Genomic DNA, 22,010 nt, shown 5'->3' with positions numbered 1-22,010 from the left:
AGCGGTTTTCTGCTTATGGGTGGTCATGTCAAACTTGACATTCAGTCAGAGTGCCTTAAAGAAATGGGAAAATAGGTTAAAGAAATGAGGGGAGCTACTTCAGGAACCACAGTAATGCTGTCAAATTCCTCGGAGGTTAGCAGCTGTTTCTTCTCATAAATCTCTGCGGGTGCACACGGGTGCAACCCTCTTAAAGTTGGTTCCTTATATTTGGAACAAGGTAACTCAAGCCCAGTGGACTAGGTTACGTTTCCCATCAGGCTTTGTGGGGTAAAAATAGCTCAGGTGCTTGAGGGAAGTCAGGGGATCAGGAGCAACTTCAAGGGATCAAAGGGCTGTGATTCTTTACACGAAGGGTTCATCCTTAAAATGCTGCAGTATATGTCAGTCATGCAGGTTGGGAGGAGGGGTTCAGCTGTAGCTACTTAAATGCACCAAATTGTGCTGCTGGGTGCATTTAAATCCTCTGTTGAGAATACTATTCATAATTCAGGTGTAGAAACAATAAAATTAAACTTGCCAAACAGTTACAAAAAAACTTGAATATATATTTTTATTTAAAGTATTTACAGATTGTTTTCTTCCCACAAATAGCACCACATTGAAAATGTTTTTAATGAATGAAAAGAGTTAACCTTTTGTTTAGGATGATGTTGGCGATGCACAAACTAAAAGCACAAAAAAAAGACACTTCACATTTTGCTTGTGACCTAGACATGCCTTTATGATGAATTCAGCAGTCTACAAAAAGCTGGCTGCGGCAAATGAAATGAAATGTTTGGACATGGATGTTAGGTGGGTTACAACGACCCAGCTTCATTTACAAGGGTTCATTAAGCTCTATGGCACCACATTGAGAAAGCTGGCAGGAGGCTGTTGGGGGCAGTCTGTTTGCAGCCTCTAAGGGGCAGAAGGGGTTGATCTTCTGTTTGCTCCTTGTTGCTTTTATCTCAATCTCTGCTGGCGAACTGCGGAGACAGGAAAAATTAGCTTAGAAAAGATATGACACAGAAAAACAGTGATCAGTCAAAAAGGTTGCTAATTAGCCTTTAAAATTAAGCCCAAATATCTGTATTTTAGTCTACATTTAAATTGTGTAATGACACCTGGCATCTTCACACATCAGTGGCTTAAAATGGCAGCCACTCTTCCCCACATCTTGCCCAGTGCATCTTAAAAATTTACTCCAATCTTTCCACAATTCTACATGGACATTTAGAACGATTTTCTGTTCACGCAGTCATTTCTCACTCATGTCGTTGTTTCGTGTGATGGCCATGGCAGCTCTGGCGCGAGGACCCTGCTGGGTGAAGTGGTAGCCAAATTTGAGGATGCTAGAGTTGTTCTCCAACATGGAGGCGATCTCCATCTCAACCGAGTCTCCCAAATTCTGCCTCTATACCAGAGAGAAGCGGAGAAGCAGCTCATTCAAAAAGAGATCTCGGACATTGTAGGAATGGGACACAGATGACAAAGCTAGCTAACACATGGTACAGGGTTACAAGTATTAAAACTCAAAACACATTAAATCTGATCTTTTAAACTTATGTGTCACCCATCAGTCACTGCAGTAAGATGTACAGTACATCCATAGTTTCAGTTATGTGTTTCTGACCTGGTTGTCAATCTTGAGCTCCACCAGTGTGGCATTGTTGGCCATAGCTTTGATGATGGCCATCATGCCGTCTGCAGTAATGAAGTTGGACTCGATATTAAGACTCTGCAAGCTGGTGTTCTCCTGCAGCATCTCGGCACATGCCTGGTACATACACACAAACACGCATGCACGCATTGGGATTGTTTTGTTTAGTGCATAACTACAGGTTAAAAAATGATCACGGTCATGCTTGCTAAACCCCTGCTTTGTGACCTTTGGAAAGAAGAAGCACAGAAGCACACATACATATGTGTAGGTTTAAGTGGCGCATTTATCTGAATCATTACATGTTAATACAACATGTATTTTATTTCGGGATGGATGGGATTAGAGGTTCTATATCCAACAGATATTCAATATGAAATCAAATTCTGCCTATACCTTCACTATTGGTAATGCCATGCTTAATGGAACTAAAAGGTATAAATGACAAAGATGCAGAAAAGTATGTGCTCTAAGAATATGTAGTATATTTCCACACCAAAGAAATGAAAATTGAATATTTGTAGCATTTGTGAGCTGTCCGGTTGCAATGAAAAATCTGTCATTTCATATTGTACTCACATAGGCCACAGGGTCGTTGCTACGGGTCGCAGCGATGCTCAGAAACTCCACGTGAGAGTTTCCCTTCATCGCCTCAAAGATCTCTTTCAGTGTTGGGATGGGAATGTCCTGCAGCACAGACAGAAGGACATCACCCTTATGAGGTTGGGTTCTCATCCAAGTACTACTGAGGCTCACAGATGTGGAGGATTTACACTCTAATCAATAGAGCAGCCGATTTGAGCGAACTCCCACTATGAATATTTGTGTATGTTAATAAGGATAATAATCTAGTGTGGTGTTGTCATTGCACCTGGTAGAGCAACACTTTCAGAGACATTGTGAGCTGCAAAAAGTAAAACTATGAAGTTTTGGAAAGAGATTTGGGAGATCAGCTGTTCAGCTGCATGGTTTACTTTGATACACTGTTTACATCACAATATTTCCTGTTCAGCTGACCTTGATGTTATTGAGGTTGACTTCAGTCAGGCTGCTGTCGTTGTTGTGGATTCTCTCCAGGGTTTCCTCCACGTTGGTGGTGTTTGGCGGCTCATCGGGGAAGATCTTGAATGGATCTGCTTTCACTACGCCTGTAGGAGACACAACATCACAGGTTGGGTTACCATACCCAGTGCCGAAGTGGCATACAGTATGTTACTTTCACTATACAGTAGATACAGTAGATCTAAAAGAAATATATAAATATAAATTTACCACTGTAAACTTTAAGAAAATATTCTCTGTGAAACTACCTTCATTTAAATGACACAAACAGTGCATAATGCCAAAGATAACAAGAGCCTCAACATGTAAAAAGACCCAAACACTTTGTTTGCCTTTTGATTTGTTTTTTCTCTTCATGTAATTCATTAAACAGCAACTTCCAATCAGTTCCTATTCAGTGTGTATAAGTCACCATATGTGTATAATTTGAAATGTTTGATACCAGTGCCAAGATGATACAGGTACTGATACAATGCTTTTTATGATGCCTTATCTTGAGCAATATAAAGATATTTTCACCTTCTCAAATGCATCAGCGTTTGATTTTGTCTTAACACAAAACAGTCCTGCACAAACCTTCCCTTAATAAAGTACAAAAAAGCAAAACTATGATTGAAATAAGGAAATATCTAATCTAAAGAAGATTAAGTATTAAGATTAAGAATCTGACCAGCAGTTTACTTCTTATGAGTTTAAATCTTGGTTTCTAAAATGTCTTTACCAGTAAATAAGAAATTAATTCTTTATGATATGATGTCATACATACTGTTGATGCCCTCTGTGTTGGCTATTGTGCCTGTGGTGCCCAAAGCATCATAGTACTGCTTGTTGCTCATCAGCGTGTACATTCCAAGGATAGCTGCAAGTACAGAAAAAATCATTATGAATAAAATACAAGTATCTGTGATATTCAATAGGATCCAACTTTAATCCATGGATATGTTTTTACAGCCTCTGTTGTTGATGTGTCCCTGTACTGATCCCTGACACAAATTCATGTACATGACCCAGTTCTGAGTCCAAAACAAAAACCCAGTTAGGGGGTCCCTCGTCTGGTGTGTGGCTCTTATCTGTGGGTCTGTTTTGATGAGATAAAGATATTGTTGTCTGAGCTTAGCAGGAAACTCAGTCACTGGTTGTAATCTCACAGTTTCCAGAGGAAGCTATGATACCACACATTTAAACACCCCCACCCAACCCAACCAACGGTTGGTCTATCTTTTTAGTGTTATTCTAGCTGATACTGAGTCATCTGAAAAGACCACACACATTTTAGGGAAGGAGTAAACTGCTAGAGTCTTGGGCATACAATCTATATTATGAACAACACAACAATTAACTTTCCTTGCGCAACAGAAATCAAGATCAAGATAAGAGTCACAGAAAAATGAAGGCTTGGAGACTCACTGTATATTCTTTGTGTGTTTTCATTACATATGACACAGAACTTTTTCTTATGTCTGGCTCTGCCATTTATATATAGGTAGGAAACAGGTGGAAACAGTGTTGTGACAGTACATATATATATATAGCAGCAGCGCAACAAGAATACAATGTACAATACAATACATACAATGTATATAAATTGATGTGGCAAATGAGTGCCTATTTACAGTACATGTCCAGCACATACGGATCAACATTAGCATTCAGTTAGAGTTTCTGGACATCAACTCCTGGGGGAAATCTCTGGCTCTTTAGCTGCTAAATGCTCCACTATGTTCACCAGTGCTAACTGCTGTTTGGCGCTGAACAGGTAGTGTACAGTCTGTTGATCACGGTTTTTTTATTTTCCAAACAGCTGCCATCACCTGGAAAAGATGCTGATGAGAGCATAGGGGGTTAAAACTAAACAGTTAAGTTACAAACCAGAACAAAACCAAAACAATGAACGGAAATTGGGTACTAAAATGCTTTGTAGACCTGATGGGAACTGCAGAGTTGGATGACAATTATCTGTGGGCAACCCCATTCACATTATACATAGTAATATTAATTACTGATTTGACACAATGCCCCCTTTTAGAGTGTTTTGTGACACATTTTGATGTTAAAGTTGCTCGAGAAGGAGCTCATTTTCTTGTATTCATTATTTTATATACTGCTTGGTAGTTTAATCTATAGCACTGCATCATATTTTATGAGCAGCTCATATGTTTTATATGTAAAATCTGAATGTACAATGTTAAAAGTAACTTCAGCTGTTAGATAAACAGTAGGCCTAATTTCCTTCTGAAATGCAGTAGAAATTAAGTAGAAGAACACATGGAAAGTAACACAATACTTGGTGATGCATTTTAACTTGTATCAGCTGTAGATTAATTGGTTTGGAGATTAAGTGATAAAACCATTGAAACAAGTTCTACAGCAAGGCACCTACACCTATAATCTATATAGAAAATAATTTTTACACATATCCAGAATGAATGACATAAAATTGAATATCTTCTACATCACCTTCACTGAACAGATAAGTGACAGTTTTCTCTTGTTCTCTTGTTGTTACTGTTTATGACCAGGAGGAGGCAGACCTGCTAGTTTTTTCTTGTCTTGCTGTAACCTGCCAAACTCCACACTCCAACTGCTGTGACAGCAGCCCCCCTCTCCCCTCTCCTCCACCCTCACTCCACCTTCCCACCCACCAGCTCCCTAGCCCTGTGTGGGGAATCATGGGAACAGCCTTTTGAGAAGAGGGAGACCAGGGAGACAGCTGCCTACTCAGGGGGGGGCGTTACCGACCATAAACACCCCTATGCCATCCGGTTTGGCCATGAGAATAAACCACGGTAGCTTTACAGCACAAACTAGACTGCAGATAACTAAAAAGCTCAATATAGCAATGTGGTAATATAAATTAAACGTTAAAACGTCGCCAGGCTGACTTGTTGCACCATTCTCCCTCTGAGCTCATGAAGTGGGTCGGCCAAGGTATTTGTCCCCTTTTATTCTATTTGCCAAAAAGCCAAACAAAAGACTGACAGAGGCTAACTGAGGTTTAATCCTCATCTGGACTCCATCCAGGGTTAAAACGGTGGTCTCTCTCTGACAGGCTGATGGAGCCGGAAAAACAGGCACCCCTGCGCTGCCTTTCCGGATGCCTGCCTGTCTGTTTGGCCTGTCAGGGAACAGTGGCTGGGTGGAAAGGATCATACTCAAAAAGAAAACACATTTTATGATTCAATTTAACCTAATAGGGGTTTTAAGGTGAACAAGGAAGGCTATCTAATGCAGATTTTGTAATTTATGGAGATGCGTTCCAAGGGTTCGTTAAGCTAGTCTACCTTTTACTTCACTATGCAGCTCTTCTCTGTCATACCTGATCCAGAACCAGGATGACATCTTGATATAGTTATTTCTCAGGGACAAGAGACTTTAGGTGAGCAGGCCTGTCAAGCATTGGATTTCTCAACATGCCAAACTGCATCTGTCTGTAGTATGAGCGATATTCTGTATTTAAAAAGGTTGGACGGTGGTGTTTTTTTTTCCTTTCCAAAACCAGAGCCACAAGAGCAAAAGTGCAAGTGATCTAAGTCTTCTTCATGGATCGTGAACTGATAAAGAGGCTGTTTTAATCAGTCAGTTTTTTTTAGCCTTCTTGTATTTAGCCACCATGTGCATCAGCTTGCTATCTACAACTGATGTCAGCAATAGTTGTCATTTCAGACGGCAAAATATTTTGTCTACCTTTGTCTGAAATCAAGGATCCACTGTTTCAAAAATTTAGAGTTTTAAATCTTCCATCATTACCACTATAGTTATGTTAACTGCATATGTGCCTTAGTGAACACTCATTTATTTATGTATTATGTCAGATTTAGTTAAATGGTTAATGATCATCTGCAGCATAGTCACTTACCACTTACCCCTTCTAGTGTTGGCTTTGAAAGTTGGTGAATAAGGAATACTACTAACTACTACTACTTTAAGACCATCATTACAGTACATTAATAAAATGTAACACCTACAAATCTTCTAGGTCATATTTAAATAAAGAATGATTTCCAAAGGACTCCCACACAATTTCTCACATGACACTGTTGAGTAAACTTCAGGAAAATGATTTTGAGCTTCAGGAAACATGAAGAAATGACTTTTCTATCTGTGAACACAGTAGCTTCCCACTGGTCTGTTTCAAACAGATACAGTATCTTTGCCCCTACCATCCCCGTGTTCACTCCACCCTTCCTTTGGTGGCCTTGGGCCAGGCTTATTTATTTTTGTGTTGCTGAGCATGGGGAATTGGACCCCATTGCATGTCTGGCCATGTCTGTTAGCCTGGGACTACTGAGCTGTCTCAGTGTTGAGGGAAACAATATGAAGCAAGCAGAAGAGAGATAAGTGGGTCTGTATAATCACACTATGTGGGTCAGAGCCACTGTGATGAAACACTGAGGTCACACTGTGCTGTGTATTATTATTACAGTGGGTATACATTCTTAATTCAATATGTGTTTTTATTTTAAGTGTTGCATTGGGTTTCTTCAAGCAGGACATCATAGTAAGAATAGACGTTTTTCACAGCAGACATTTTGCTTCATGAGTCTCACCAGTTTTTTCTTCCCTGTCAAAAAGTCTGTCTTGTACTTTACATGTACTTTACATAGCAGAAAAGGCACAGGTGGAACTAATGACATCAATGATGGCTCCGGTCCAGCAATTAATGCATTGCAGTGCAGCTATTTATTATGTTAGTACTTAAAATTATATTGTCTGCTGTGAAAAAGGATTATTCAACTGTAGTTTTATTCCACAGAGCTGCGAGGCGGCAGTCAGATTTTTAGTGCAAACGTGTTTCTGTTTTGATAGTATGTGTGTACCATGTACAGCGTGGCTATAGTGTATGTTTGTTAGACTTGTGATGACCAATTTGTTCTGCGATACTTCCCCAGCTCTTACGACCCAAACAGGATAATCCGTTTACAGAATGAATGAATTGATGGATGGAGAACTTCTGCTGCTGCAGCACCTACAGATTGTAGTTATCCCAATAATGTTTGTCTAACCTGCGATATCACACATCTCTGCGTCGGTGGCATTTTTCAGAGCCTCCTCCAGCTCCGGCTCCAGTATCACCTGTTCGTGCTCAGGGATCTCTGCTGCTTTCTTGGGCACAAAGGCCCGTCCTGGAAATAGAAAGAATGAACAGATGATAGTTAAGAGTTGAAATCAGTGAAACAAGGCAGATGGACAATCAGAGATGAGAAAGAAGAGAACGTTTTGAAAATAGATGGCAAAAGAAGGGGAAAAAAGCGGATACAGATAGAATCAAGTAGGAGGAAAGAAAAATAAATATGGGTATGAGATAGAGCTAGACAGTGTATGTATACACCCATCTGATGTTTGTGTGTATTTATTCATCAGTCTGCAAACCAAATTTCCCAACACTTTTTCTTTTTGTAAATTTTAATAGGGTTTCTTTTCTCTGAATGTTTTCAACCGTGAATTTTTCTCTGTTTTGGTAAAAGCTCTGTTCAGATAGTGTTTCCCAAAACACGTGCAGGCCAGGACAGATTTGTGGACCAGCTCTAATAAATTACAATTTCCACTAGATACTAGATTGTGCTTCAGACACGACAGAGACATGTCTGTTGTATTATTGATTTCCATTTATTAGATGAGTTGTACAAGAACTAAAGTAGAAACATTCTCAGCTTAATTATTTCTTGGTGTAGGGCCGAACATGCCAGCCGGTGGGACTATGATGGAAATGGCCCCAAAACTCAGTGAGCTGCAAAAACCCCACACAGACCTGAAACTAAAAGCCTCAGCGGCTGTGCAGTGGTGCATCGCAGAGTACAAAAGTGTACAGCTGTCTGAGCGACAAGGAGAAAAGGTCTTTGGAGATTGAGTTCTTTGCACGTGTGTAAAGATTAGAGCTATTGTAACCATGCTATATATCCAGTATAAATATGTGGTCATTGTATGTAACCTGCTGATGTTCATCAATGCAGAATGTGGTCTGTTCAAAAATAAAAATAAACTGTGGGGAATATCTTCTCTTCCCATGATAGGATCATGTGATTGAGACACATGCAGGAGCTTTTACTGCAACATGACAGAGAAATGAAAACATTGACCTTCATTGTCTGTGTACAATTTAAAAAATCCTAATTTCCTTGATATCATGTGTTTATAATTACAAGAGAACTCTGTGTTGTTACATACAAATTAGATTAATATTTTGTGGCAGTGTATCTAGAGTTCCTCACAGGACACCTGCTCCCCCACCTTTCTTCTCGCCAGTAAAGGGCACCAGGTCGTCCCTGTCCTCGTGCTCCAGGGCCTGCTTCTCCAAGTGCTGCTGTAGGGCTTCACGGTCAAATGGACCTGTTGGGCTCTTCTTCGTCTGGTCACGTTGCCGGAAGCCAGCGGGCAGCATTGCATTCTGAGAGAAAAAAAGTTGTATTTATGTGACATTAAGACTAGAGAACATGGGAGAAAAGATTCATTGTTATGTCAGTAAATGGATGCAACTGGTGAAACTGCATTATGCCTCACAGTTTTAGACATATCCAATGATCTGCTACAGCCAGGTAGTACACTCCTTCCAAAATAAATGTAATCAGTTTCTGATGGTAAATTTAATTTGATGCACCAATACCTATAAGGCATGAATGAAAGCAAAATTATTTCCACTTTATGAAACAAAAGCAGTCCTCCCATCTTCATTACTGAGTTTTCTTCCTTCTAGTATCTGTAGAATTGTTTGCTTCCATTAAATGTGTCTCACAATGAAGCATTGTGACCTTGGATAAGTTATGTGCAAGCCCTTCCCCATACCTCAGGGTCCATCTCCTGCAGCTCATACTCCAGCTGATCCAGCTCCTCTGCACTGAGGCCCTTGAGGATGGCATCCTCGTCGATGTCCCTGGGGTCCGACATGTCTCCTGAAGTTCCGGCTCACATACACACACACTCTCTCTCATACACACCACTGCACACCCCTGGGCGAGAAGGCACTGTGATAGAAGGGAGGAGAGGGGAAAGAGAGGAGAGTTGAATCACAGTGAGGTCAAGTGAGGTGTGCAAAACATCTCTGCTTCATCAAGAGCTGTGGGATTTTACTGAATCTGCACCTCAATCTCAGTATAGTGTAAATAAAGTTGACCTAACTTTAACTGAAAGAATGACTGGAAAGTACTTTATTTCAATCAAACTTCATCACAGTTTTGTGATCTAGAAGTTCCTGTACTCATTGTGTTGTGTTTTCATTTTGTAAACTATAATGCAATTTTATATAAATGGTGAAGGATGGTGAGGTTTGCTTTTGACAAACTGGTAATCGTGTTGATACAAGACAAAAATGAAACAAGGCATTATCAAATTGCATCATAAATTATTGTATACATTGCATCTCATTGCATCATATTGTACAGCACTGTTATGTTTTTATTTTATTTATATTGTATCAAGGTACAGTATTGCATTGTATCATACTGAAATGTACAGCATTGCATATTTGTTCATCGTACCATAACATGCACTTTTATCATATTATGCAATATCATAATGTTAAAATATTGTATCTTATTTGGTGCATCGTATAATTTTCTATTATAATGTACAGTATCATATTTTATTGTGTTCATATCATATTGTATTGCATCATATCATGTTTTATCATATTTGCATCCCAAACAGACAAAGGCAATAACTGCTTTTTGGTAAGACTCAGTCATAGAGGAAATCTCTAGTACGCACGACACAACAAATAAATAAGCTGAAACCTCTGATCGGAATATTCAGTTATAAAATCATTTTATATTTATTTTTCCTGACTAAAAATTATTATTTTGGGCATTTTATGCCTTTAATGGATAGCTGACATTGGAGTACCTGGTAGCATGTGACCCAGAGTCGTTTCAGCTCACCCCCTCAGACACCATGGGTGCCCCCAGGTTTTTGAACTATTTGACAAAATTATGAATCACTCTGTCAGGGCTCCAGGGGGTCCCCTGCCCGCATTTTGGGAACCATTGTCCTTGCCAAACAGTTTCATGATCTTCATTGAGCTTATGGGCGGCCCTATCCAGAGCCCTTCAATAATGTGATGATGATAATAATAGATGCATTTCCAATAATATATCTGCAATACTCAGGAGGGCAGAGTCTGTGTAAATATACTGCAGCAGCCTCCAGGTCACACTCTTACATAAGCTTCATTTTCACCTTAAAACACGCAAGAGGTGAATAGCCACCCACAGATGCCCTGCAGTTTTAAAGGTGAAGATCGTGGCAGAGAAGTGAAGAAAGTGAAAGAGAGAGAGCAAAGTCTTTGTAACTCTAAACCCTTAGCTCACCACACAGAAACTAAGAATAGCAGAATGGAGAGAGAGCGGTGGAAAGTGCAATCCCTTATTTATCAGTGAAGGACACTCGTTTATACAGTAGTGGACACACCCGAAGCATATCTGCACACAGTGATGAAAAGGCACAGATACACAAACCCATAATGACAAACAGCCTCTGATACAGGAAAGATCAGCAAGTTCACACTACCCTGCAGGGCCCTCAAACAAGGAAATACCACAACGATAACTGTAGTTTGAAGTATGAGTAATGCAGCTTTCGGGTTTGTGAGGTCCAATGTTTTCATTTTCATTCCAAATTTCATCCCAAATTGGCCAGAGAAGAAAACCCACCACAGTTCAGGTCACAGAATGTGGTCTCATTCAGCCAGTCTTCTTTTGTAATGTCAGAAACCATTAACATCTGTGATGGCAACAAGAGTTCAAGTATTTTACAGCAGGCAGCTGCATAAGTATATAATCATATTTATGTTCGGGGGTTAATTAAAGGGATATTTTGTAACACAGGTCATAACTTTTCACTTAATGTGAAATCACAATTACTCATCCTCCATTGCAGTCAAAATGATGTTAAAGTGATTTTTAAATAATTTAAAAGAAAAAATGTCTTTGGAGAAATTCGCCTTCAGCCTTTCGGATTCTGAGTGGGAAAGCCCGTGTAGATTAGCCAGCATTAGCTGTAGCTTGCAAGCGGACAAATGTTTGTTAGTAGTGATGATAAAGAAACAGGACCATTTAGCATCTAAACTGGACTGACCCCGACTGGAACTGAGAGATTATTAAAGATAATTAATGATGACAGGCTTTTCCATCCAGTACAAACACAACATACTGCAGCCATTTAGATTAGAATATGGACAGAGACGCCAGGGAAATGTTTTAGCTTTCAGCAACTCCCAGATAAAGTAAGATTTTAAAATAAATTCTAAATTAAACATCTTAGGTCACATCAGCAGAAAATCAGTAGACCAACTTATACAAATCACAAAATTGTTGGTAACTAATCCAATAAAAACACCTGTTAAAACACGTTCCTTTATGTCCGGCAGCTCCTCCTCGATGCTGTGTGGCTCTGATGTGGTGGAGGGGGGCTAGATGATTCTAGAATGAATTGCCATGGATGCGGGGACGGGCCAGTGGAGAATGGCTTTGTACAGGGTCCAGAATTTTATGTGAGGTTTTGTTTAAAATTTTCCATTTAAATTAAGTTCATTTGAATGTAAGGCCTCGAGATGTAAATCAGGACTACAACATGTCTCTCTGCTGTACAATGTAATAGAGATTACATACCTACATTCTAATAAGGGTGGATTTCCACTTTTCCTTATGAAATGATAGATTTTGCATACCTTCTGTTCTGAGACAAGGGTGCAGGTTGATAAGTTAGTTGTTTAAAACCAGAAATGTGTTATATAGTTGTCAATGAGTTACCAGTTTTGACCACAAACCAACCTAATGTAGAACTGAGTCAAGATACCACGTGATTGTTTGTGGAACGTGTTTGTGGTGTCAACGGATCAAGTTCCTGCACAAAGTCAAGGACTTATACAGTTTACTCAATACACTAGTAGAGTATAAAGTCAAATGATCAGGTTTCTTTGACAGAAGCTTGGTCGCCATGGACATAGAATTACACAGCTGTACACATTTACTTCAGAATGTGTAATGACCTTGCAAGTACGTGCAAATATCCATTATTTTATATTCTGTGCAGTGCATCTAGCACCACTCTGCTCCAGTGACACACAAACTATGTGACCATAACCTTCTTCTCAAGGTAACGCCTGTTGGGTTGGAGTCACTGATCAGATTACACTTAATTAGAGAGGACATGCACACAGACATACATACTGTACATACACAGATTTAGAATATACACATTTCTTGTGACTGCCTGATGATGACTTGGAGTGTGTGTATGCATGTGTTACTGTTTCAGATCTGCAGTATTTTAGCCATTCAGTATATCTCTAAGCTTGAAATGAAGAGGATTTTTCATAAATGTATGTAATATATCATCAGACAAAGGACTTGTCTCTGTACTGGTTTCATTCGATATTTGCACTGCATTTGACACAACTGACATCATATTCGATGACAGAGACTGGAACATTTACTTGGAATTAAAGGAACTGCTCTAAGCTGGTTTAAGTCCTATTTATCAGACTGATCTTAGTTTATATATGTTAATGATGAATCCTCCATGCACGCCAAAGTTAGTCATGGAGTTCCACAAGGATCTGTCCTCGGACCAATCCTGTTCATTTTATATATGCTTCCTTTAGGCAATATTATCAGGAAACACTCCATAAACTTTCATTGTTATGCAGATGATCCTCAATTATATCTATCGATCAAGCCAGATGAAACTAATCAGTTAGCTAAACCCCAAATGTGCCTTTAGGATGTTAAAACCTGGTTGACCTGTAATTTTGTAATGTTAAACTCAGATAAAACTAAAGTTATTGTTCAGGGACCCAAGCATCTCCGTGACGCATTATCTAAAGAAAATATTTATATATAGTTACTCTGGATGACATTGTCCTTGCCTCCAGCACTACTGTGAGGAATCTTGGAAATCTTTGATCAGGACATGTCGTCTAACTCTCACATTAAACAAATTTCAAGGACCGCCTTTTTTTACCTACGGAATATTGCAAAAATCTAAATATGATGCTGAAATACTAATCAATGCATTTGTTACTTCTAGGCTGGATTACTGAAATTCCCTATAATTACTGCTCGAAAAAGTCCATTAAGACTCTTCAGCTGATCCAGAATGCTGCAGCACGTGTTCTGACAGGAACCAGGAAAAGAGATCACATTTCTCCTGTCTTAGCTTCTCTGCATTGGCTTCCTGTAAAATCCAGAATAGAATTTAAAATCCTTCTTTTCACCTACAAAGCTCTTAATGGTCAGGCACCATCTTATCTTAAAGAGCTCATCTTTTTTTCCTTCTGTATGCAACCTCATCCCATTAATGAATGTTACTAATGGCGCTTTTCCATTACCAGTCCCAGCTCAACTCGCCTCGACTCGACTCTACTCTACCTGACTCGGTTTGGCCCTGCTCCGTTTTCCATTGCAGATAGTACCCAGAGATAGTAGCCCTCTATGTAGGTGGTCGTCATAGCGATGCCACACACAACTGCCGCGACGTAATGATCAATACGACACACACACCAACGATCCACACAGCTTTCTGTTTTTTTAAAGTTAAAACGCTTCAACACTACTCAGAATGTAAAGACAGATAAGCGGTATGAAAACCTTCCAGCTGTGTTTTCTCTGCTGTTGTTGCTGCAGTGGTCTGTGTGATGGCGGGAGCAGAGGGCTCTGTGAGCGGGCAGCTGGCCGGCCTCACACGCTCCTCCCGCGGGTTGGCACAGGCTTCCCCCACTTGTGGAGCACCTCAACTCCAAAAACTTTCAAGCACATTTTTGTTTCGCCATCACTTTTCATAAAAACTGTCAATATTCGAAACCTACCCAGCTGATTTCTCACCTCAAAACTTCTCAGAAGTGGATTTAGTGATGAAATTACATACGGAAACTGTAAAATATAAAACTTTCTGTTGCTGGCCTCTGTCTGGTGCACACAATGATGATGCAGTGAATAGTGTATATTCTCTCTGACCAATCAGTAGTCTGCCGTGTTTTCACGTCGCATTTTAGTATCGCCTCAGCTCGCTTGGAACCTCGACTGAGGTGATACGAAAAAAAGTATCTGGAAGCAGGTACAGGTAAAACATTTCTACAATGGAAAACTAAACAAAGGCGAGCTGGTACTGTGCAGTGGAAAAGGGGCTTAACATGACTTCCCTTTCCGGTAGCCTTGTGCTTTCTCGTCCCTCTCCTCTTACCTCCTATCACTTTTTGCAGGTGTTTCTGGCTCAGGAGCAGTGGAGTCTGGATCTGTGGTTGCAGGTCACCTGGTGCTCCTGCTCGACACCCTCTGCTACAATTATTGATACTAGTCCTGTGGTAAGTATTATCATTAATATTACGATTATTATCATAAACATTACTATAAATATCTGGACCATTATTTATTCTGTCTAAAGCAACATTACCTTTACTGTTTGTACGTCTGTGTGTATATTGTGTTGCCCCCCTCCCCCCCCTCACTCTCTCTCACCTCCAATGGCCGCCCACCCTGAGCCGTGGTTCTGCTCAAGGTTTCTGCCTCTTAAAAGGAAGTTTTTCCTTGCCTCTGTCGCCTAACTGCTCTTTTATGAAAAGCGCTATGAGATAAGTGTTGTTGTGATTTAGTGCTACATAAATAACATTTTATTTAATTGCAATTAATTGAATTTCAGCAAAGACAGCTCTCCTTAGACCTTGACAGCATGGCTAAGGCAAATAATGACAGGCTTTTTCATCCAGTACAAACACAACATACTGCAGCCATTTAGATTAGAATATGGATAGAAATGCCAGGGAAATGTTTTAGCTTTTAGCAACTCTCTGATTAAGTGAACTTTTAAAAATAAATCCTAAATTAAACATTTTATACAAATAGATATGGCAGGAACATGCTTTGCAAAATCTTCTTTTGGTAACTAAACCAATAAAAACACCTGTTAAAACTGGTCCTTTATGCCCGGCAGCTCCTCTTCGACGCTGTGTGGTTCTGATGCGTAAAGCCACATTGGATCACACAGCTGAGTGTCGAGCAAGATGTAGGAGATTTAAAGGATGAAGGGAAAGAAGCAGCAGCTCAAAGGACTAGGTGGAGGATACATCTACCTAGACTCACTCTTCATCTGGAATAAAATGTTTTACTACAGTAGCCTTTACAACCGTCAAGCTAAAAAACAGCCAGATTTTGATGGTATACTAAAACAATCTGTAATCTTTACAGTTGGAGGTTTGCTGTTCTCTGGTTTTGGATTTCTGACCACAGAAAATGTACTCTTCATTTTATTTTATTTATTATTCATTAAATACCAATCTGATGGTCTGCTGTATATTATTTATAATATACAATATTTTCATATACTATGTGCACTAACTACTTTGATGCTTTGTTGTGCCTAGTGGCTGTAGGTGGTTGTGTAAAACAACAAATCAAGAGAGGTTCAACTACTGAGGAGGACCGAGGCTGTTGGTCATATTGCAGTACCAACGCAATCTTCCTAGGACCAGATTTGTGTATTGGTTTGCTGATCTTATAAATGACAACCAGTCAATATTGTCAACTGTCAGGAGGTGTTTGAAAATAATCTGGAAACCCTGACCTGAGATTTTATTATCTCTGCACGTTTGAATTATTCATTTTATAGTTTTGTTCTGCTTTATGTAAATTATGAAAAGCTCCATTTTCAGGCTGTTGTATTCTGTCTCAGACATTTTGGCATGAAAATTTAAAAAAATGAGTCACTGAACTGTAGAACATATTTACTTTACACACACAGTTTTAGAAGAAGATCACACTGACAATTCCTCTTCTAGAGAACAAGAAATGCAGATTAGTAAGTGTAAACCGCCAGGCCCAACATTGTGTTTTCATTTGTTTTGACATTTAATTTGGCACATTGCACATGCCAGGAAGCCTCCCACCACACTGGACACAGACTGGAAGTTGGCGAATGTGCATCTGTCCCCAGTAGTCCCAGCAGGGTTTCTATATGAACCAAAACAAACTGGGAGTGGTGGCTGTCACCTGCCGCTTGCAGCTGGCTCTGGACATTTCTTTTTCCAGTTCAAATCTCAGCCATCTCCTGCACCTGCAGTTGCTGTCTTTATGAGAGTCGTATATTATCTTTATAACCCAATCTGAAAGTGTGCCAGGTCTGATTTTTCCCTTGTTTGGGACACAGGTGTAAAGTTCTGACCTGGAACAAGTTGTACACATTCTGATCCACGGCCATGTTACCTACGTGTGACTCTTCTTAACAACTCAGAACAGAATTTGCCATCATGAACACAACAGTAAATAAATCCTTTTAGCATTCTCCTGAGATAACTGTCTATCTACAACTATCTAGTACAACAACAAGAAGGGACAGAGAACCAAACAGCCTCAATTCATAGAAACCAACCAACAAAAAAAAATGCTAGAACTAAAACAAACTCAAGTTTGGCCAGATGGACTACATGTTTATTGTTTAGCAAAATAACTACCTGTTTTGTTCATTGCCCTTTACTAATAAGAGAAGAGGGAATGAAAGATTAAATTAGAGCCTGAGCTTCACAATATTAATTCATTTTACCAACTTAGTACTGATTTGAACTGATCATAAGATGAATCAAATTCGCAGCTCAGCTGTGAGGTAAGGCCCCACACTCCCATGGTACACCCATGCCTGTACATGTGTTATTTATTTATTACTAATTAGAGCTCTTTTCAGGACTTGTACAGATTGTGGCTGATTGACATCTTCTGTTAGTTTTACTGCTCTTATCAGGCCTGGATGACTTTTACTTGGGCTGTAGTCTATATTTAATATATAGTGCATTTGTCCACTTCACCCTCCGCCATTTTATGCTGACTGTAAAAAAAATGCTTTGAGAAAGGTTTATTTTTACAATAAGAAAACTTTCAATGCAATTTAAATATAGAAGAAACAAATGTACGTTGTCCAAAAAAAGTAACTTAAGCTTTAAAAAATTAAGCACCTGATTACTGCATTATATTCTGTTATGTTTTCATATTTAAAAGACATCTCCACCGTAGATTGGAGCAGAAAAAGTCTCCAGAATGCAGGAAATTAAGTATTTAATGCTCCAATTTTCAGGGTGAGGATCCCCAGAACTCCTGCTCATATATTTCAGCATTTCCTATTTCTTCAAAATAGTGTTAAAAATCTTCTCGTTTTGTTCAACTTCATTGTCATGTCTTGTGATCCAAGTGTATCATCACACCCCTAATCTGTGCACTTATATCACCACCACTTTTTAACACAAAGTGACGCCCTTGCTGTCTATTATATGTAGTGTAGTGTAGAGCATTGAATGAGTGAACAAGAGAGTGAACTGGGACACAGCACGAACATTCAACCTGAGAAGGTGTGATTAACCAGAATAACTGGAAACACCTGTGTAGGTTTGCAGGGCCTTTAAAGGAGTTGGTGCCCAGCCGCACGCTAGGTTAACAATAGACTTCCTTTCAATGAAATTGCAAACATTCTTTGTGAGCCTTACTGCACTATGTTGCACGTAACATGTTGATAAACAACATCAGAAGAATAACTCAGTTTCAGCACAGTGTACTATTGGCCAACTCAGCACATCCATTTGGTCAAAGTTGAACGAAGGTGAACTCTGACCCGCCAGTCCACCGGAGCCAACTGGAGATCCCAAAACAGGAAACACATGCTTGCATTTGTCAGTCGCGCTAGTTTCAATACAAGTGAATGGTGTGGCCAGAGTATATTCGTAGGACGGAATTGTAATAAGACTACAGCTAACATGTCAGAAATCTCATAGATTGCTCTTCCATCTCCTCTGTTAAGTGTCTATAAGCATGTGCACTAGCACTTGGTCACAGCGGCAGGCTTCAGTCTGATTTATTGAACGTAAGTGGAGTCATTTGGACACACGTTGACTAGAGCCTCTTGATTTCATAGGAGAGTCTGGTCAAAGTCTGGGAGGTGCACTCGTGTTGGAGATCCATGCAGTAAAACCATGATTCACTGCAAGTGCACTTTTCCAATTTCTTATTGTCCTCATCCATTAAGGAGCTCCAGAAATTCTATGTTAAAAGCCCTGCATTCAGACAAGCAGCAGTGAGGAGTTACTGTGTGTTTTACAAGTCAAAGGCCATTACAGCGGTTTAGATTTCAAAGTGACAAAGGTTATACACTCATAAATGCTCCAGAATGATTCACACTCTGCTTCTGTGCCAGGGCATTTGTTTTTACTGCAGCAGAAAATAAACTTTGAAGTCATTTCTCTCAATTTCAATGCTTTTTTTTGTTTTTGTTGGATATATGTCTATTTTTGTGTAATGGTTGCAGAATGACAAGGCTCCAAAGTTGCCATTGTACAACTGACAGAAGATTTGTCACCATCCACAGGTCGCCTTCTCCACATCTTACCGCCCAAGTGTAACATTCCAAATCTGCCTCAGCTTAATTTTAGCTTCACAAGTCAGCTACTTCTAGCTGTGTCAATCCTCCCCAGCTTGGGTTGCTCCTTAAGACGGTCTCGGAGCACCATTTTGAGCCCCATGGAACCACTTGGCTCCATAAGTTTTGCTCCAAAAGGGACGTTTAAGTTTAATTTAGTATTTTGTAAACAAAAAGTCATCCAATTTGGAATCGCTGCGGAGCACTGATGCATATACTCATAAAGACGGAACATGTGAAATTGTTTTAATGACAGACAGATTGTTTGCAGGTGGTGTATGTCACGCCACATCTTTGTCAGAGAAACAACTTTTTCACACTGTAAAGGAATGATTCTGCTGTAAGGCCATATCTAAATTAAAAAAGCAAAGCCCCCACTTCATTTTTTACCACAATTAAAGCATCAGTCCCCAAAAGACAATTTAATCCAGTGACAGATACATAAATGCCAGTCACTAATGAGCCTTTACTGGAGGTAAGGCAGATGGTCTTGCCGGTTTCCAAAATCTACAGCCCCCTGAGACAACGTCTCCAAATCCCCTGTAACGAATTAACTGCACAGCGATGGACAGCTTAACCCCTCCGCATGCCATACTGATAGCTTCATTTGAATGACAGTATTTCAGTTTTCAGCTGACCCTCTGCAGAAGCCTCTCACAGAGTGACACAAGTTCACGGTTTCAGCCTGACAACTCGTGTAAGCATCAAAATAAAATGAAATCCAGAGCATCAAGTCCGCCAACTTTTGCACACAAACATCAGCTTTTTGTGCTACAAGTTCTCCCATGTCCCCCATTAATCCTGCAGCTTTGTCCCTTCTCAGACACAAATAAACAGTCTTACACATGAGGCTCTGGCTTAATGAAGTGGACCTCCCCAAACAGGCAACCCAGAGAGAAAGTTTAAAGCACTGATCACCCCAACATGCCGACAAGATCTCCCCCCAAAAACACACACAGAGAGACAGAGGCAAAGCGAAGCAGCCTCACACATACCTTCACGGAAGCGCAGTGCTGAAGCCCCTCAGCAAGGCAGAAACTTAGAAACCAGAAAGTTGTTTCTTTTTTTTTCTCCCCCCCCCTCCTCTCTCTCTCTTTCTCTGTCTCACTCACTCACTCTACCCCCCTCTCTCTCATGTGTCAGGCTTCAGGGCTGCTATGCTGAGACAGGCATACTGACAGACAGCACTTTGAGAAGTCAGCATTTTATTATTTTGGCTGTGAGGGGGTGCGGGGCGCAGAGAGGGAGAGAGAAAGAGAAGTGGGGCATGAACTCATGCTCATCAGTCATTCAATTAAAACTGAGAGCAGTCAGACAGAAAGAGAAGGGCTGACATCTGGTGGTTTGAATTGTGTTGTACCTTGGCAATGAGACGCCTCATTCTGAAACCCTCTGCACTCTTTGTTGCTTTCTCTTAAAGTGATTTTACTTTTTTAATCAATCATACTTATCTTTTATTTTGCTTTGCAAGCAAGCACTTTGTGATGCATTTTATGCCAGAGTTGTGTTGTTCCATGGAAACCAAGTTTGTTATCATGATCATTTCTGCATAATTACAGCAAGATGTAGCTGTTTCACGCTTACATGATGCCATCAAGGGCTATTCACATTTAGACTGATAATATCAAAGAGACAAATGTATTTAATTTTTTTTTTTTTGTTAATGTTTCACTGGATGTTGTAAACTGGCAGTGATATCCTGTATTAGTGGAATTTTATTATAATTTTTAAATGAAATGTAAAAGGGGTAGAGTAACAAATCAATTAATTAGCAGTAGCTCTTTGGCATATTTTAGCTCATTGTTTTATTTTTATTTTACATTTACTGTATCTATTGTTCATTCTCAGGGTTCAACCTTGCAGCTGTTTTCTGCAAAGGAGTTCTGATAAACTCACTGTTCACTAGACCTACCTGCCCATCTCCAAAGTGCAGACAGACAAAGTTAGCAGCTAGCTGGTTATTTTTACCAAACCAGAGCTAAAAAGTGAGTGAATATTGGACACACATTCATCAGGTAAACACAAACATGACTTAAATGAATGCTCTGCGTCAGCTGGATGTGTAAATTAGTAACATAAGACAGTTTGCAGTAGATTTCCCCAATAAAATTAAAAGTAAAATGATTCCCTAGCATTAAAATCCGGTTAAGAATACTTTCCCACATTCACAGTCCTGAAGAATATTCGTGTTAAGTGGAAATTTACACATCACTGAATTAGAACAGGTTGCACCATAAAAACTAGTTGTTACTCAATATTTACCCCCAGTAACTGCAAAGTGTAACTTAGCTGGGCTAACTGAACCAACTGGCAAAATTAACTCCAAAGATTGAAGAGGGGGAAAAAGCATGTTCTGAAGGTCCATGGTTGACATATCTGACCTGACATTTGATTGAAATGCTGTTTAATAATTAAAATAAATAGTTGTGTAAACTGGGAAGATTTTAAATTAGCCAAATCCACACACACACAAATAAACAAACCAGAAAATGCTAAATACTTTACGATTAAATAGGTGAGCCTACTTGTAGCCTATAAAAGGTCAAGTTTTTTCAAGTGTTGCTAGAGTTTTGACTTGTTTTAGCCAAGAAAGTTCTTAATGTGCAAGCTGATTTATTAAAACATAGTTTGAATCTAGCTAGCTCAACAAACAAATTTGTTAATGGATTTACAAATAGATGGTCAATAGTCAACTTAAAAGGTTGCTGAAACAAATCCTCGTCTTCTTTATTTCAAACCCCATTCTCGTAAACCTGCTTTTCTAACTTTTCACCACACTGATTCCTTCCCTCTCAAGGGTTTCATTTCTCTTCATTCATTCTCACTGATATTTTCCTCGGTGGTTTACTTTCTAATTCTCTATTTTTTGTTGCTTCTCCACAGTTCTTTCACTTCTTGGTCTTCCTTGACAACTTCCTTGTTATTG

General features: G+C 39.6%; 1 protein-coding gene across 2 annotated transcripts; it reads right to left on the bottom strand.

Moving 5' to 3' along the window:
* Positions 1 to 597: 597 nt before the first annotated feature.
* Positions 598 to 20,239, bottom strand: tmod4 (tropomodulin 4 (muscle)). 2 transcript variants are annotated; one of them, XM_038710531.1, is made up of 10 exons: positions 20,080 to 20,239; positions 9,485 to 9,663; positions 8,933 to 9,089; positions 7,708 to 7,827; positions 3,471 to 3,563; positions 2,660 to 2,790; positions 2,222 to 2,329; positions 1,616 to 1,759; positions 1,252 to 1,396; positions 598 to 968 (listed from the first exon to the last, which is right to left on the bottom strand). In XM_038710531.1, exons 2-10 carry the CDS (start codon positions 9,584 to 9,586, stop codon positions 946 to 948), a joined length of 1,023 nt encoding a protein of 340 aa, XP_038566459.1. In that variant the 5' UTR covers positions 9,587 to 9,663; positions 20,080 to 20,239; the 3' UTR covers positions 598 to 945. The 2 variants fall into 2 exon arrangements, with proteins under 2 accessions (XP_038566459.1, XP_038566460.1); XM_038710532.1 differs by lacking the exon at positions 20,080 to 20,239 and adding an exon at positions 10,541 to 10,561.
* Between the last annotated feature and the right edge of the window lie 1,771 nt (positions 20,240 to 22,010).

The sequence above is a fragment of the Micropterus salmoides genome, unplaced genomic scaffold (genome assembly GCF_014851395.1).
Source record: "Micropterus salmoides isolate LMB-PRFRI ecotype aquatic unplaced genomic scaffold, ASM1485139v1 Ms_hic_scaffold_11, whole genome shotgun sequence".
In the NCBI taxonomy this organism is placed as follows: Eukaryota; Metazoa; Chordata; class Actinopteri; order Centrarchiformes; family Centrarchidae; genus Micropterus; species Micropterus salmoides.
This window is presented reverse-complemented; position numbering and strand designations above follow the sequence as displayed.